The sequence below is a fragment of the Athalia rosae genome, chromosome 3 (assembly GCF_917208135.1).
Source record: "Athalia rosae chromosome 3, iyAthRosa1.1, whole genome shotgun sequence".
NCBI lineage: Eukaryota > Metazoa > Arthropoda > Insecta > Hymenoptera > Athaliidae > Athalia > Athalia rosae.
The window spans coordinates 3,611,168-3,627,214 of NC_064028.1; the positions used below are offsets into that span (position 1 = coordinate 3,611,168).

At 40.5% G+C, this 16,047-nt stretch overlaps 1 protein-coding gene and 1 long non-coding RNA gene across 17 annotated transcripts in view; one reads left to right on the top strand and one right to left on the bottom strand.

The window, feature by feature from the left end:
* The window catches only part of LOC105686400 (protein alan shepard), a 36,223-nt gene that overhangs the window by 1,175 nt on the left and 19,001 nt on the right, over positions 1–16,047 (top strand). For 15 of the 16 annotated variants that reach the window (XM_048652386.1, XM_048652385.1, XM_048652394.1 and 12 more), the window contains exon 2: positions 180–1,349. In XM_048652386.1, the coding sequence (XP_048508343.1) occupies positions 1,296–1,349 (54 nt within the window). In that variant the 5' untranslated portion in view covers positions 180–1,295. The remainder of the gene's footprint in view (positions 1–179; positions 1,350–16,047) is intronic. The other variant, XM_048652384.1, reaches the window with a different exon arrangement.
* Positions 10,371–14,207, bottom strand: LOC125500256. The gene is made up of 3 exons (XR_007277521.1): positions 13,577–14,207; positions 13,260–13,490; positions 10,371–13,151 (listed from the first exon to the last, which is right to left on the bottom strand). It is a non-coding gene; the product is annotated as an uncharacterized LOC125500256 (long non-coding RNA).

Consider the following 16,047-nt stretch of genomic DNA (forward strand, 5'->3'; position numbering starts at 1 on the left):
TAAAATTCGCGCGAATCGTGCTAGATATTGATAAATATTTCACGTTGTTCGATCGAACGTAGCGCACCGTAGATATTTATCGAAAAAAAAATTATTTTTTTTTTCTCTCTTCCGAACAATGTGACGATCCTAACGCTAATCGGTTTATTTTTCTCTTTTTCTCTATTAAATTTGAACAGTGTTCCGGCAAAAGGAGAGGATTTCGTTTCACCGGTAGTTGCGTAGCGGCAGTACTACCGATATATTGAATAAATATATCCATTATCCGTGTTGTTATCCTTTCGGGTGTTGAGAGAGAAACGAGGCGAGCTTCACGTGAGGAGGTTGCCTGCCGCTGGCCGAGTCGTCGCTAATTTGACTTTATACTTCGGTTGACTCGAGTGACTGTGCGCGGTGGGAACTGCTCTGCCGCTGCTGCTGCTGCTGGGGTTTTAACTTTGCCGCTGCTGCTGCTGCCGAGCTGATCGAGCTGGTGAAGCTCGTTCCGCTGCTGCTGCTGCTGCCGCTGCTGCTGCTGCTTGTGCTATAACTTCTTATTTAAAAAAAGAAGGGGAAAAACGCTAAGGAACTTAAAAACTTGATATACATATTGTCATTCGTTGCCGGATCTTTGGTAAAAATAAATAGTTGACTTAAATAACGTGCAGAGTAAAGAGAGAAGAAGGAAAAAAAAAAAACAGAAAGAAAGAAAGAAAGAGATCTAAAAGGTTTAATTTACCAAATCTACGTGGTTCATAACAAGGTGCTGTTACTAGCTGCAGGTGACCAACGAGTTTACGACGATTACCGCTGTTTCTGTGTGTTATTTTTGTTTAAATTGTATTTATTTATTTTTATTTATTTTTTCGTTTCTTTTACCTTCTAACTGTGACGTGTATAATATTGTATTCTAGTAGTATTTATAGTCGTTTTTACCGACTATACCTACGTGTGATAGAGATATCTGTATAAGTATAGTTGTAAAGAAAAAGGCGAAAAAAAACAAACAAACAAACAAACAAACAAACAAACAGAGGAGAAGTAAAAGTAGAAGAGATAATCAATTTGATAACCGAACGAGTGTTTTAAAATCTACGTGTCATCAACGAAACGGAAGAAATCACGAAGAAGATTATTGAAACGAGAAAAAGCTACTCGATCAGTTCTCAGAGCTTAATAAAGTCAAGTTTCTGAAATTGTTCGTTGTTGAACACGACGACCGATACCATCTGAAAACCGCTCATTATTACTCTACCAGGAGATAACGGAAAGTTGAAAAAAGAACGAAGAAGAGGAAGAAGAAAAAATCTGTCACGATGGCTGTGAGAATGGAAAACGCTGCTCCGAGAAAACTCAACTACAAGGTGATGGTGAGTAACACAGCGTTATTTATATAATGTTGCATGTAAAATTGCGAATACGAATATTGTACGGGAAATCACTCGATCAAATTTCATATCAGATAACATTAAACCCGTGGTAACGTTCCGCCATTATTTCATCGTTGCAACGTTTCGTTTATTTTATTTATCCTCATTTGAAAAGCCGATTATTCGGTGGCGAGAATTCTGGTCGATTAGCCATTCGACTGGTGCATACCGATTTACATATCCTATGAAAGCTGAACGTATGTAATTTCTACCAATGTATGTACGTAGTGTACGTACACGGATACAATGTGCATGCACACACATTTACACACGCGGAATTTTAGATTATAAGTATGCAATACGTGCGTAGGGGGCCGCCGGTGCTGCCGGTGTAGTTTGACAGCTTGCCACGGGGCGTCTGCTTTGCTGCCCCACCCAATATCTTTTTCGTTCTGCCTCCCTTCTCGTCTCTCGTGACCGTTTGTCGCCGTATCCCGATATCCCCGTCTCCCGGTTCACGGTTATTTCATTTTATTTTATTTCATTTTATTTTATTTTCTTTTATTTCGTTCTCACCGTAGTTTTAACCGTACGAAGAGGTGAACCGCGATATAAAAGGACGAGAAAAAAAGAAACGCTTTCAAAAAGCTCGGAAACCTTTTCGTCACTTTCTTCCCCTTTGCTCCCTTTTTATTCTAGTTGATTTTATTTTTTTTTTATTTTAAAGCTTTTTTTTATGCAGATAATATTTTACAGCCGACCTGCGGTGTAAAGAAAAAGGCGCAACGATAACGCGTTTCGAACGCGCTCTTATGTGCTGGAGAAACTGAGGTCGGTTAGGGTACAGTTTTAATCGGAATCTCAATAACATATCCCTAATCTTTATTGAGAAGAACGAGTCGACGTCGAGTCAAAGTTGCCGTTGCCGCTGCTGCAATTGCCGGTCACCATGTGTTTCGCGTTGGACCGATTTTTCTATCAAAATCACCGGAATGTCGAATTAAAAAAAAAACGAACGCGAAAAAAATGGGCTTCTCAACTAGGAAGGTTCTAAAAGGTACCCCTGCGCTTTTCGCGAGTTTTTGAAAATCGGTCTTGAAGAAAAGAAAAAAAAAAAGAAATTATTCAATCCGCCTCGGTTTACTACTTACGTTGCTACTTTCTATAGTTTTTTTTTTTTTTTTTCACGCACGTCTGGTTCGTATTTTAGAAATGCTTTTCATTCAAGACTTCGAATCGACGACCTTCGATGCAACTGTACGGAATCAGGATTTTTGTAAACATGTACCGGCAGTAATGAAAATTAATCAATTTCGAACACAAAATTTCCAACGTGCTCCATCCAATCATCTGCCCATTTTTCATTCGTCTACGACATACGTTTACTGTTAACAACGCGGTCTCGACGATTGCAGCTTCCACCCATGGAGAAATCACTGATTGGAATTTCTGAGCGTGTATATCATATACGGACGTTTTACGCATAGTATACGTACGTGTATAGAGATATACCGATACGTGCAGCACATTTATACTCTCATTGTCAGTAGAACGCGAGGGGGAGAGAGGAGCCGCTTCGGATGTTTATTAGAGGAGGTCTTCTCGTCGTTCCCTGTACACGTACGCGAATCAATAACCAAGACTCCGAGTAGGCGGTTCTCTCTTACCGCTGTTTCTGATTCCCCTGCTCGTACGATGTGACGGCTACCGCATTTGCTTTTCCTTCTGACGCGGGACCGTGTCGGTGAAGTTTGAGACCATGCGACGGTGATTGATGGACGTACACCTCTCTTCGCAGGGAGGCGGACGTCAACCGCAGCCTCCCCATTGTTTTATTCTCGAATACCTGCGTGGCGCCGTACCTGCGAAATGATTAGAGATTAATTTAAGGTCGTTGGAATTTTTGAATGCCAAACGACACAACTTATCTCTTCGTTATATTGAGATAGCTCGATATAGGAGACTGGGATATCGTGAACCCCCGTTATATTCGCAAGGGGTCAACGGATGGTATACCGAACTTGGATTTATACGATTTTGAAAAAATCCACCACTTTTTTGGGATTTGTTTTTTTTTTTTCTTTTTTCAGAACTACGACTCGAAAGACAATCTACGAAACGCTCACATTCGTTGTACCCCCACCGCGGTATACACCGGATTAATAATTTCTCGCTACATTATACATTCCCTGCAAAATTAATATTTGCATAATTAAATCTTATAATACTGCTGTACTGTATACGTATTGCGGAGAATATAAATCCTAGCCGCACATAAATTCTATTTATTTTACCGTTATATACCCATACAACCCATGTACCAACGAATGCAACTTCGGAGGGGATATAAGATTAACGTGTACATTTATGGGATAGAAAAATATTTTTCCTAATCAGCCTTTCAACTACACAACCGACGAGAGAAGCGTTCGATTGATTCGAAATTCCCCGATTTCACGCGTTACCGTTGATTATTAATTTTCCCCGCGCATGTACCCGGAGAGCGATACGTTTAACGTTGTTTATATATAAATAACTATGAGTCGCTTTTAACGTCGGCAAAGTTTACGACCCCCGCGACGTTCGAGTCTCCGCATTATTAGGGTCGAGCACCACGTGGAACCGCGCTATACCTCCGCACCAAAGTTTCCTCGCTTTATCAGATTTTGTCCGTCACAATTGAGCCGACATTTCGGACGATTATTATCCATAAAATTTCGATCTTGTACCGCGGTACAAGTTTTTTTTTTTTTTTACCCGATGCCTGCGAAATTCTTGACCCAGATGTTCTTCGAATACGTTGAATAATTTTTTTTCTCCCCTCGCTCCGGCCGCGCGTCGCGTGGGAAGAAAAATTCGAACGAACTCCCGTTTTCGACGAGTATAACGCAAGAAAAAAGAAAAAAAAAAAAAAGTCCGGGACGCTAATTTTGAAAGTGGGTACCCATCCGAGCGGGGACGTCCCGTCCATGCCGCCGAGGATATCCCCGTGTTACAAGTACGTACAGCTAGCGAGAGTCACGAAGGAGACGGGAGAGCGAAGCTGCGGAGGTGGAGGAAAAGGCGGCGGGCGCTGCCGGAATATCGATTATTTGTGGTTGCGGCACGCTGCGTCCGTTTCGCGAATGATGGCGGCGTACGTCGACCTACGCCCCATCCTCCTCATCCGCCGCTCTCGTCTCTTTTCACCCGATCCGAAGCCCCGCGCTGCCAGGGGATGCTGCGTTGAAAAAAAAACACATCGTCAAACTCTCGACGCTATCTGTATACGTATATGTACACTTTCACCTTTCACGATCTCGGACTCGCGTCGATCGCGTCGATCTCTCAAAATTTTCTGCCTGTATGTACAGGTATATCGACGGATTTCTATTTTCACCACCTATATTTATATACCTGGTGGATCTCCATTCGCTTTTTCATTTGTACACCTGATATATTATAATTCAGGTAGTATAGGTAGTATAATTTTACTCGCGTTGTAAGGAGTATGAAGGAAAACAGTAGTATAGATATACGTATACAAGTAACACAGTCGTGTACCATGTGCGACATGCGGTATGTAAATATAATATATAACATAGATATACGTATACATATGTAATGAGTCGCGTGCGTCTGGTATGTCAATCATTTCGCAGAGGTTCTTATTGTGAAGTAGATATATATTTTATACATATAACGAATGTATAAATCAACGTATGTACTTATGTATACTACGTACGTATGTACCTACATCGCGATAGGTGTATATGTGCAACGGTTGCACAGCTGGTTATCCCATTAGAAATATAATACAGGTATACAAATTATGTTTTACGTATGAAATTCTTCAAAAAATCGAAGAGAGTCGCTTTTTTTGGTCCATCGAACCGACGTGGCATTCCCCCATACTGCATATACGGGGTGAGTCGTTCGAAACTTGTGGCGCGTATCTGAAAAATCGATTAGCAGGATCGAAAAACTCACCCTGTAGAATATCTACAAAATACCAATTTCATTACATCAATGCGATGACTGTAAAAAAAAAAATTTCTCTTCATCCGGAGGTCGCCTGGCGTTTTAATCTTCGATTTAATTTTTTTTTCTGCAAAAAAAAAGTAAAGTAAAAAAAAAATATCACTTATTTTTATCGGCTCGACCCCCCCCCCCCCGGCAAAAATGAGGGGTCGTATTTCGGGAAATATCTGCTTGAAATACATTTTTTTTTTCTTCACTCCCCTCCACGAATTTTTCGGCTGCAATTACTCGTCTCTTCTTTATTCTCGTACACCCAGCTCCTTCGGGAAGTGGTAGCCGAAATGTGTACGGAGTCGAAGATATTTATTTACCAGTTTCGACGCGAGGAAAATGGGATTTTTTTTTGGGAAACGCGCGAATATATCTGTATAACGCAGCACGACCGGCGTTCGCGTGACGAAAATGCGGAGATTCGAAGCAGTTTGGCCGCTGCTGCTGCGGCTGCGGCTGCGGCTGCTGCATCCGCACGAACATAAGAAGAGAGGGTGTACGGCACATAAATATAATACACGCATGCTCCGTAGATCGAATTTAGCGTAAACTCTTTTCTACTTACTCGTTACTCGTACGTACGTCCCTCGAATGAGTCACTTGTTATTCGTTCGAGTTATAGACGGTGTGACTGACTCGTTGGCTGCATTTTTCTCCTCCTTTTTTTTCGATTTTTACTTTTTCTCATTCTTGTTTTTAACGGATTGCGAAACGTCCGCGCGTATCATACCTACGGATACACCTACCGTTTCCAAATTTTTATTTGACAAATTTCTGTACAATGTGGGAGACTTTTTTTTAGAAACGCGCAACGATTATATTTCACCGAAAATGTGGCTTGTTAGAATTGATTCGTACCTCGTATAGATACGTTGACGTATCTACGGCTGTACCTGTATCGCCGTCATCTCACGAATAGTCGTAGTTTTTATAGGTATTATCGACGCGACTTGTTGGGATTCTCTTAAGGACTTTCAAAACTCATATAGTCAGGGATATAGGTATACCTGAACATGAGTACGTGTATACATGAGTCTAAAAACGTACCGCAGACTAAACTATAACTTTTCTTCTCTTTTTTTTTACACGCACACGACTGAAATGTTTAAAAATGTATGCGCAGGTACAAGGTATACACATAGCTCCATCGATTCCTACCCAACATTTCTTTCCTTTCGGAATGCGCGTTGGAATTTTTAGTATTTATTTATTAATTCCTGTATTCGCTTATTTTTCAGTTTTTATTCCTACGGATGGCGAATTTTCGCACAGGCATAATTTTGTACATGTACAAGGCGTGTGTATTTACGTATTCGATGTATGACGTCGTAACGCACGACATGCTCGTCTCACGTTTTGTCATCGTATTAGAAATACTTCGCATCGTGCATGTGGCTTGTTATAAATTTTATCCGTCACGTGTAGTTCGATCACGTGGTAATGTACGTACATATACAGCATATTGTATGTAGGTATGCAACGAGTGACGGTGTATTTACATATAAGGATCTCATGTACATTAGGGTGGGTTGACAAAAAATTTTATTGCTGGAAGTACCCCACTTGATTAATTATTTATTCAAAAAACGAATGGGCTACCTCAAAATATCAAGTAAACAATTTTTTCCTCCTAACGATTACTCGATCGATTGCACGAGTAGATGATTTTGGCTTCCAGATTTGGATTCCTGACCTGATTATATGTGGGATTGCTCTTGAAGAACCAAAATAAAATTCGATTTTTGAGCAAAAGATAAATCATTTGTTTAATTGGGTTTAATATGCTTTTCTGACGTATTTCGACCTCAGGAATTCGAATCTGGAAGAAAAAATGACCTATCTCTAAAATTGACCGAGTTATCGCCAATTTTCAGCTTTTTGGGGTCAAAAATAAAAAATTGATTTTTTAATCTATCTTAATGTAATTTGAGCTCAGGAATCCGAATCCGGAAGAAAAATTGATCTATCTTCAAAAATGACCGAGTTATCCTCATTTTTTCGCATTTTTTGGCATAAATTTGAGGATATCTCGAAGGGAAAAAATCGTAGCTCAATTTGGACGACGGATTCGTGTTTCTGAGGTCAAAATACATAAGAAAAAGGCCATACGATCAATTTTAAAAAATAAAAATTTTTTGCCAAAATTTGAGATTTTTCCAAGGGGTACCCCTTACGATTTTTTCAAATTTTGGCAAAAAATTTTTATTTTTTAAAATTGATCGTATGGCACTTTTCTTATGTATTTTGACCTCAGGAACACGAATCCGTTGTCCAAATTGAGCTACGATTTTTTCCCTTCGAGATATCCTCAAATTTATGCGAAAAAAGGCGAAAAAATGGAGATAACTTGGTCATTTTTGAAGATAGATCAATTTCTCTTCCAGATTTGGATTCCTGAGCTCAAATTACATTGATATAGACTAAAAAATCAATTTTTAATTTTTGACCCCAAAAAGCTGATAATTGGCGATAACTCGGTCAATTTCAGAGATAGGTCAATTTTCCTTTTAGATTCGGATTCCTGAGGTCAAAATATGCCAGAAAAGGATGTTAAACCCAATGAAAAAAATGTTTTATATTTTGCTCAAAAATCGAATTTTATTTTGGTTCTTCAAGAGCAATCCCACATACAATCAGGTCAGGAATCCAAATCTGGAAGCCAAAATCATCTACTCGTGCAATTGATCGAGTAATCGTCAATTATCCGCTGTTGGGAGCAGAAAAATTAAGACATATCGATTGGTTTTAGTCGTAGACCCATTTTGATTCGTCGCAATTCATGCTTGGGTCGAAATATTCGAATTCTTCAATTTACCAGCGAGCCCAAGCTTTGCTGGAGTCAGGTAGCCACGGGCGAGGGGGTTTGTTGTGGGGCGTCACCTCTGCTCAGCCCCGAAGGTGAAGTATCACAACAAAGCGCTACGCTGCTGGATATTTTCTATGATTTTCGACCAAAGAAGAAAATTTCATCGCTGGAAGTACCCCACTTGATTAATTATTTATTCAAAAAACGAGTGGGCTACCTCAAAGTATCAAGTAAAAAATGTTTTCCACATTTGAGAAATTTTCTTTTTTTATAAGGTACAAATTCTGCCCTCATGCTAAGAAAATAAAAAAAATAATTTTTTCCAACCCACCCTAATGTACATGTGTATTACATGTAAGTGATACGTGGGGCTTTTTAAGTCAAGGTAACGTGCAGGTAAATAAACCACCACCACGGTCTACTACCACCGCTGTAGTGACGGGTTTGAGTAAATGTTGAGAAAGAGGAATAGAGAGAAAATTAGTGAGTGAAAATACGTTGACTCTAATTCCCTCTCATCGCTTCAATTTCGACGTTTAATTTAAAATTTATTTTTTCTCTCAACGAACGTGCGAGGCAACAAAAAACTTAAAAAAAATTAGAAAGCGAAGAAAGATGGACGGACGGTGCATCCGTCGAAGGAATGACGAAAAAGTTCTCGAAATCGTTCCGAGGATAATGTGGGATAATTATCGAACGACCTTTGGAATTGTAAAGGAATGACGAATTTCCGCCTCGCACAGTCGAACGACATTCTTCCATCGATGGAGGCTCAACTGAACTAAATAAATATATAATCTTAGGATTATATACGAACAAATTTCCCGCATCGTCGCGCCGCGTGCATCGCAACCTCCTATATACAATACTATACACACACCGTATACTTATCGTTGGCGACACGGAACCGGCTCAAGTCATCCTTAAAATTTCACCAACAACCTCGGACTTTCACCCCCCCATAAACTATATCCTATATGCACAAATGCGCACGTACAATACAATTGCAGTTACATCGATGAAAGATAAGAATTGTCATTATATTTGGATTACCCGTTATATTGTACCTTGAACATAATACGGTAGTTTCTGATTGAACGGTGAAAATTACAAAAGCAAAAATTCCTCGCATCTTTCACCGAACTGTGTGTAGTAAAATTGTTATATTTGTTGTTGTTGTTTTTTTTTCTTCTTCTCTCTCCTTGTTCTAAATCCGTAACGTGACTCACGACGATTATTATTAACAAAGTTAATCCGTACGCACGGTGGATGAAAATCCTGCGGAAATGAATCGGACGTGAAATTCAGAATAAGAATTGAAGAAAATATAATCGAGTAAATAATAATATGGTAATTATGATAATGAAATCGGCGAACGGATTAGGAAAATTATATCATTATTGCGCTGTTGTTAATCGTTCTTATTATCATTCGTCCTGCGAACCCACGATAAAAGGGGTATAGGGATATAAATAATTAAATATTTTATAAAGCAAAAAAAAAAAAGAAAAAGATGAAATCTGATGCAAAGAGAAAATGGAAGTGGAAAATCTGCGCATTCGAAATGGCTGTTGTCCTCGCGGTGATATTTGTTTTTTCTTTTTTTTTCTCGGGGGCTTTTCTTTTAACGAACGACGACGATGACAAAACCCTCGGAAAAATAGGGTAAGGGGGAGGAAAATAGCGGCGGAAGAGAGACGAACGGTGGCGTGAGTTGACGTGCCTCTTGCGGTTCGCGAGCGGCGATGGCTAAGAATATATCGGAGGCGCGCCTAGACCGGGTAAAATGGATTTCAGGTCGTCGTCGTCGTCGTCAGGGGGCTGGTCGTTACGACCGACAACGAATTAGAATGAGAGATAAAAATTTGGACATTGTACTTTGGTATTGGAAATATTTTCTTTCGTTAAATTTGGGTTCGTTATTAACCCTCGGTAATAATACGGTCTAAAAATATTCAACACTCGCGTACGACTCCGATGATCTGATATAATCATCCAAGCTGGATATGCTTGTAGAATTTCGATTCGAAAAATTTTGCCATTTCGATCGGAATATCGGTAAATTGTAAATATATACTCTCGATTCGATATACATACATGTAGAACGGGTGTGTTCTAATTTCGGTAAATTAAGTTCAATTTATACCGCGGTGCAGACGACCTGGCTTTAATCGACTTGCATTTTATTGACGTCGTTTTTTTTCTCTCTCACAATGTCGTCGCTGGTTCATCCTGCGTGTCAAAAGTCAAATTTGAATCGGATTTTCTTCTATACCGGGCGGCTTTTTTAGTACGCATAGATACACGTCGTCGTCGTCGTCGTCGTGGTCGTCGTCGTCGCGGTGGTATTGACGGGAAAAACCTCTGCAGATAAAACGTCGCGAGAATATACCGATGGGGACGTTTTAACACGCGTGCGCGAATCGCAAACTTTTACGAGACGAGCGAGAGAGAAATAGAGAAAGAATGTCGGTGATGTGAAATGCGAGGAATCGATTTTCGATAATAAAAAAAAAATAAATAAATAAATAAATAAAAATAAAATGAATAAACATAAAATCAATGGAAAGAAAGAGGAGAAAAGCCCGGTCTCGACGACAGAGTGACAAAGAAAAAAAAACATAATTTATATATCAAGAGAATTTAGCTCCCATTTATACGTGGTATAATTAATCGTTCCGATATAATTTCTGTGTCTCAATTATATCATCGAAATTTTTTTGCCAAGAGAAAATCACATATTCGCTAAAAATGTATCGTGAGTTGCTTTTTTTTTTTTTCTTCTATTCGTTCGTTTGCATATTTGTTTATTCTATTTTTATTACGTTCATTTTTCATGATAAAAAAAAAATCTCGTTGATCGCGAGCGAGCGAGTATAAAAGGCTTAAAATCTCGTATCTGGAATCTCGATAAAGACCAGACACAGCGGTGTAAGTGGCGCCTGTATAATAGTTTCGTATTTAGAACGCGACCCTGGCCCATTATTCGGGTTCCTTTTACGCTTTCCTCTTCTCTCCCCTTTTGCCGTGTAATTCTTTTCTTTACAGCTCTTTTCCCATTTTCTTCTATTCCTTTTTTCTGCAACTCGAGGGCTTCCGCGGAGCTATAAGTATACCCGCGTTGACGCGGTACACTTACGGACAGCGACTCTAATGTGTATAGCTGTGTGTGGACAGAGCGATATGAAAATCGAGTCAACTCACAGTTCCTCCGTTTTGTTCGCCTGACTCACGAACGCCACTTACATTAGTCACTTTGCTAATTTGACGGCAATTTGGGAAGTCAAAAGAAAAATTACAATTTTCAAGTACCTACAGCTATACCGTACAAGGGCGCATTTTTATTCTTGAGACTGTAATGGTAAAATGTCCCTCTTGATTTTTTAATATCTCTTCTTTCACGTTTCGCTACCGAAATTTGATCGCAAATCGATCATTTTGCAATCGGAGTATGAAAAAAAACTGCGCCCGTCGTGTCGAATTCAATGATTTCGCTATATACATGTACATGTTTGACGTAATTTATCAACCGACAGTTTTACGTTGTCAATTCTCCTTTTTTCTTTCCACCTCCGTTTCGATAGGAGCTAATTTTTTCTCATATCTTTGACCTATGGTCTGTATAGTCTTTTTTTTTGCTCGCCGATTTTTTGTTCTTACGATACAAGACAGAGACGATTAATGGTTTTCGTTTAAACTGTAACGTTGCCTTTTGGGCTCCTATAATTGCATCATTTTACAATCTCGCCACGACGAACTTAATCGTACCGCGTTATAACGTAAAATAGTTGATAGTTTCTCCTCACAAACGACTGTCAATTTGTAACGTCCGTTCGGAATATGCGCGAAATGTATTTTTTTGTCAAAACCACACGCGTCGACCGCGCAGGTACTCGTCGTCGAGACGAACGAAGAACGAGATATCCAACGAGGAGAGCTAGGAAGAAGACTGTGATAAACAAATGGCATTCCGTCGACCCTGAATTATTAACAAAGGTCAGCAATGCAACCGATATCGTCCTCGCGGTCTTACAATCCAACCGCCATAGCCGCTGCCGTGCAAGTAGCACGCGTATTGTAATGCATACACGTATCCGCACATCGCATGCATGCATATCGCTCAAGGTGAAGCACCGGAATGCCCGGTTTTCCCTTTAAGCTTTTATACGTGGCTTTGGCTTTGGCTTTGGCTTTGCTCGCGCTCGGATGTAACGTCGACGTACGCCGGTGGCCCCAAGGCGGTAACTGGTTCTGCCCTGTTCCGTAGTTTGACTCAACCGTCCTCCGCGACCACCGGGGGGACCGTCGTCGTACACGGTGCCCCCGAAGAGTACGCGGGGATATGTAAAATCGATTTTTCAGATTTCCGCGCGTTCGATACGCTCCGATTGCAGTCGCGACGTTGAACGATTCACCTGCGACGAGCGGGGGGACTCGTCGAATCGTCGATCACCGATTTTTTCAATAAATTGCAAATCGAATGCCAAACGTGTATACGTTTCTCCCGATTGAATATCTGAAGTAATCGCGGTATCTATGGTGTTTCGGTCGAGGTCGAGTAGAGTATGCGAAACCGTACATCGTCGTTCGCCCGTTAATAGCGTAACGTGAGAAAATACGAAATAAACGAAAGTAAAACATGACCTGCGTTAACAGTCATTGACGATTGTTCTCGTACTTTTATCCATCTCTGCGCTACGTACGTACATCTGCGTATTCCTCGTACATATGTACGTATACCTGGAGACTCACGTGTAAATATATCTCCTATCTACGGGGGCCAGTGAACGGTTTAGAATCTGTTAACCGTTAGCTGATGCGGTCGCTCTTCTCGCTCGACGTCGATTCTATAGGAGATTGAAATTCACCTTATGTATACCTCCGCAAAAACCTCGCGTACACATCCTCCAACGTGCGTCTCTATATATTCATTATGTATCGCCGTAACGTAGATTCTCCAAATTTACCCCCGTTATCCGACGAATCTGAGGAAAATAAATAAATAAACAAATATCTTCGCATATCGGCTTCGTCGAGTTCATTTTTCAATTTTTGATCAATTGGAAAGAAAAAGAAAAAAAATTGTTCTTTACCTTCACACCTCGTGCGGTTTTCACGTACGCGCAACTGTACGCGATATATTTGCGTATCGAAATCAATGGTGAAATTTACTGCGAACTGCACATCGAGGCGATCTCCTCGATATCTCTCTCTTCTTTTTCTTCCTTCCTGTATGTATATGTAAACCCCCCCGATCAAGTTCCCTCATAATTCTTCCTCAATCTCTCTTTCTCTTTCGGCTGCAGGTGGTACGTATATCCTACCTGTATAACGAACGTGTTCCTCGTATACGCTTACATGCATTATATTCGCATATCCGTAGGTAATAAAATTATACATATATACTCACACACGTTGGTATATATGTATATCGATAGTAATACCGTGTACGTTGTGTAGAGAATTGCGGCGTGCGGTATAAGCGCGTCGGTGGTTCGTCGCCATGTAGACGATCCCAAGTGGTTCAATTACGCTTCGTGCTTGCAAGAAAAGGTCAAACAGGTTATCTCTTCCCTTCGACGCATCTATTTCCGTCACCACTATTCTATACTTATAGGATACGTTCTATCGATGTATGATGTACAAAATGTACCATTCCGATCGTAAGTCCTCCTTTTTTTTCATCCCTTCCAACCGGAACGGAGCAAAAAAAAAAATAATAATATCATCGTCACTTCTCGTTCTTCGATAAATAAATTGGGGCGGATGATCGCGTTTGCGAATGATATAAAAAAAAAATAAGAAAAGAAATCGATTAAAAAATACGACGAGTCGACAAAATCAGGTGGGTGAAACTGACGTTTTACGTTCGCGTGTGTGTGTGTGTGTGTATCATGTGTAAAAAAAAAAAAAAATTCGCACGCGTACGAATACCGACGGTGGTACTAGAGCAGAACTGAACTTGAGTTACTTACAATTAGATGATAATTTATAGATGCATCTCGGTAAGTGCGATATCGAATAGGTGTGTGTGTGTGTATACTTCTTGTACACCATTATATTATCTCTGTACGTATATATAAAATACACGTGGGGAAGATGTATAGCGTGACGCGTTTCGAAGGAATCTGGGACATCCTATTTACTGATAAAATCCCGATATATATATATATATATATCTATATATATGCCGGTGCAGCTGCAGTTATATCCCGGAACTATGATGTGGCTCTGTATGAAATCCATGTATACCTATGCTTGTATTATACATGGAAATATAATTCAAAGGTATTCGGAGAAAGGTCGACGCGATACGTAAGGTACATACATGTCCTGCTGTACGTAATACGCGTACGCGGATCTCACCAACACCTCCGAAGAAACTCCGATTATCTGTACTTATCACTAAATATAACGTGCGCGATCGAGACGTTAGTCTACCCTTTAAATTCATGTCCTACAGCCGGACGTAACGAAAGAAAAAATAATCATCAAAGCCCCGTAGATGATGAATCGAATCACCGATCGTCGAATAATTGAATCCTTTCTTATAAATCTCTCTTTTTTTTTTTTTTTTTTTTTTTTGATTCAAACTCTCAAAACCGAACGTGTGTACGTATACGCGTACGTACGTATAACCATAAGCGATACGGAGATAGCGATAAAATTTTAAAACGTGCCCGCGATGCTTTGACTGGCTTTAGTACATATGTTTACACATCTAACGGATAAGGGCATTCTTATCAAGCTTATAAATGTGACCTCGTACGATCGGTGAGATGAGTATTATAACGAGATTATTGTATTATAAGTGTATCGTCGAAACGACTCGTATATATATATATATATATATACATATCGTCAGCTATACGTATATCGAGAGACGACGAACGAGAGATATGAATTTGTTTTTTTTCTTTTCTTCGCATCTGATTAAATTTTTGATCGCGAAACGGCGAGGGGTACGTGTAACGTGTAACGTTGCAGTTCTCAAAGGATATCGAGAGAAGACCCTCACCGACGACGTGTTTCGCTCGTCCTGTTTACATCGTTCAGCGAAACGTCGAATTCGAATTCGAATTCGAAGATGCAGAGATACGTACGCGCGTCTGCAATATCGCGGATCTCGTACAGGTGGACGGGCGGACGCGTACGTAAGATAGTCGAGATAAACCGACGTGACGTACGATCGCAGCCGGTGCGGTTCGTCCCGCCGCGTTTATAATTGCCGAAAGCACGCGTAGCTCGCTAAAAATTAGCCCCCGCGACGCGTGTGCCCAGAGTCGAAGCGAAGCGAAGACCTCGGGCCCAGACCAACAGACACGGTATAAGCAGGAAGTGACATCCGGTCGGCTGGTGGTATCACCATGTCCATTTTACACGTCACGTCTATTCCGCTAAATAAAGCGCGCCGGCGCGGCGCGGCTCGTCCTCTCCAGGCCTATGTGGTATCGCCAAGGATGCTCGATAAATTGGACGACTCGTACTTTGAAACGGTGCGGCGCGATCGTTGCAACGGCGGCGGCAGCCAACGATGAATGGGATGCACCCACACCCGATACCTGAAAAAACGGTACATCTCTTATTCGATTAGACCCGTTCGTTCGTTCGTTCGTCATAAGTTTCTTCGCTTCCGAATATTTTTATTGAGTCACGCGACGATCGTACGCCGCACGTATAAGATTCCCTTGCGTCGAGAATCGTACGTTCGATCGAAAAAAAAAGGAGTAAGAGTTTTTTGGATAATTCCAGAAGTTTGGAGAATTAAATCCGCAGACGAATCAACTGATTCGTGTATATACGTAACGATAATCGGAACGGTCGTATATAACAACGACGGTGCTTAACGAATATTGATAACGATGATAATTTAAAAAGAAA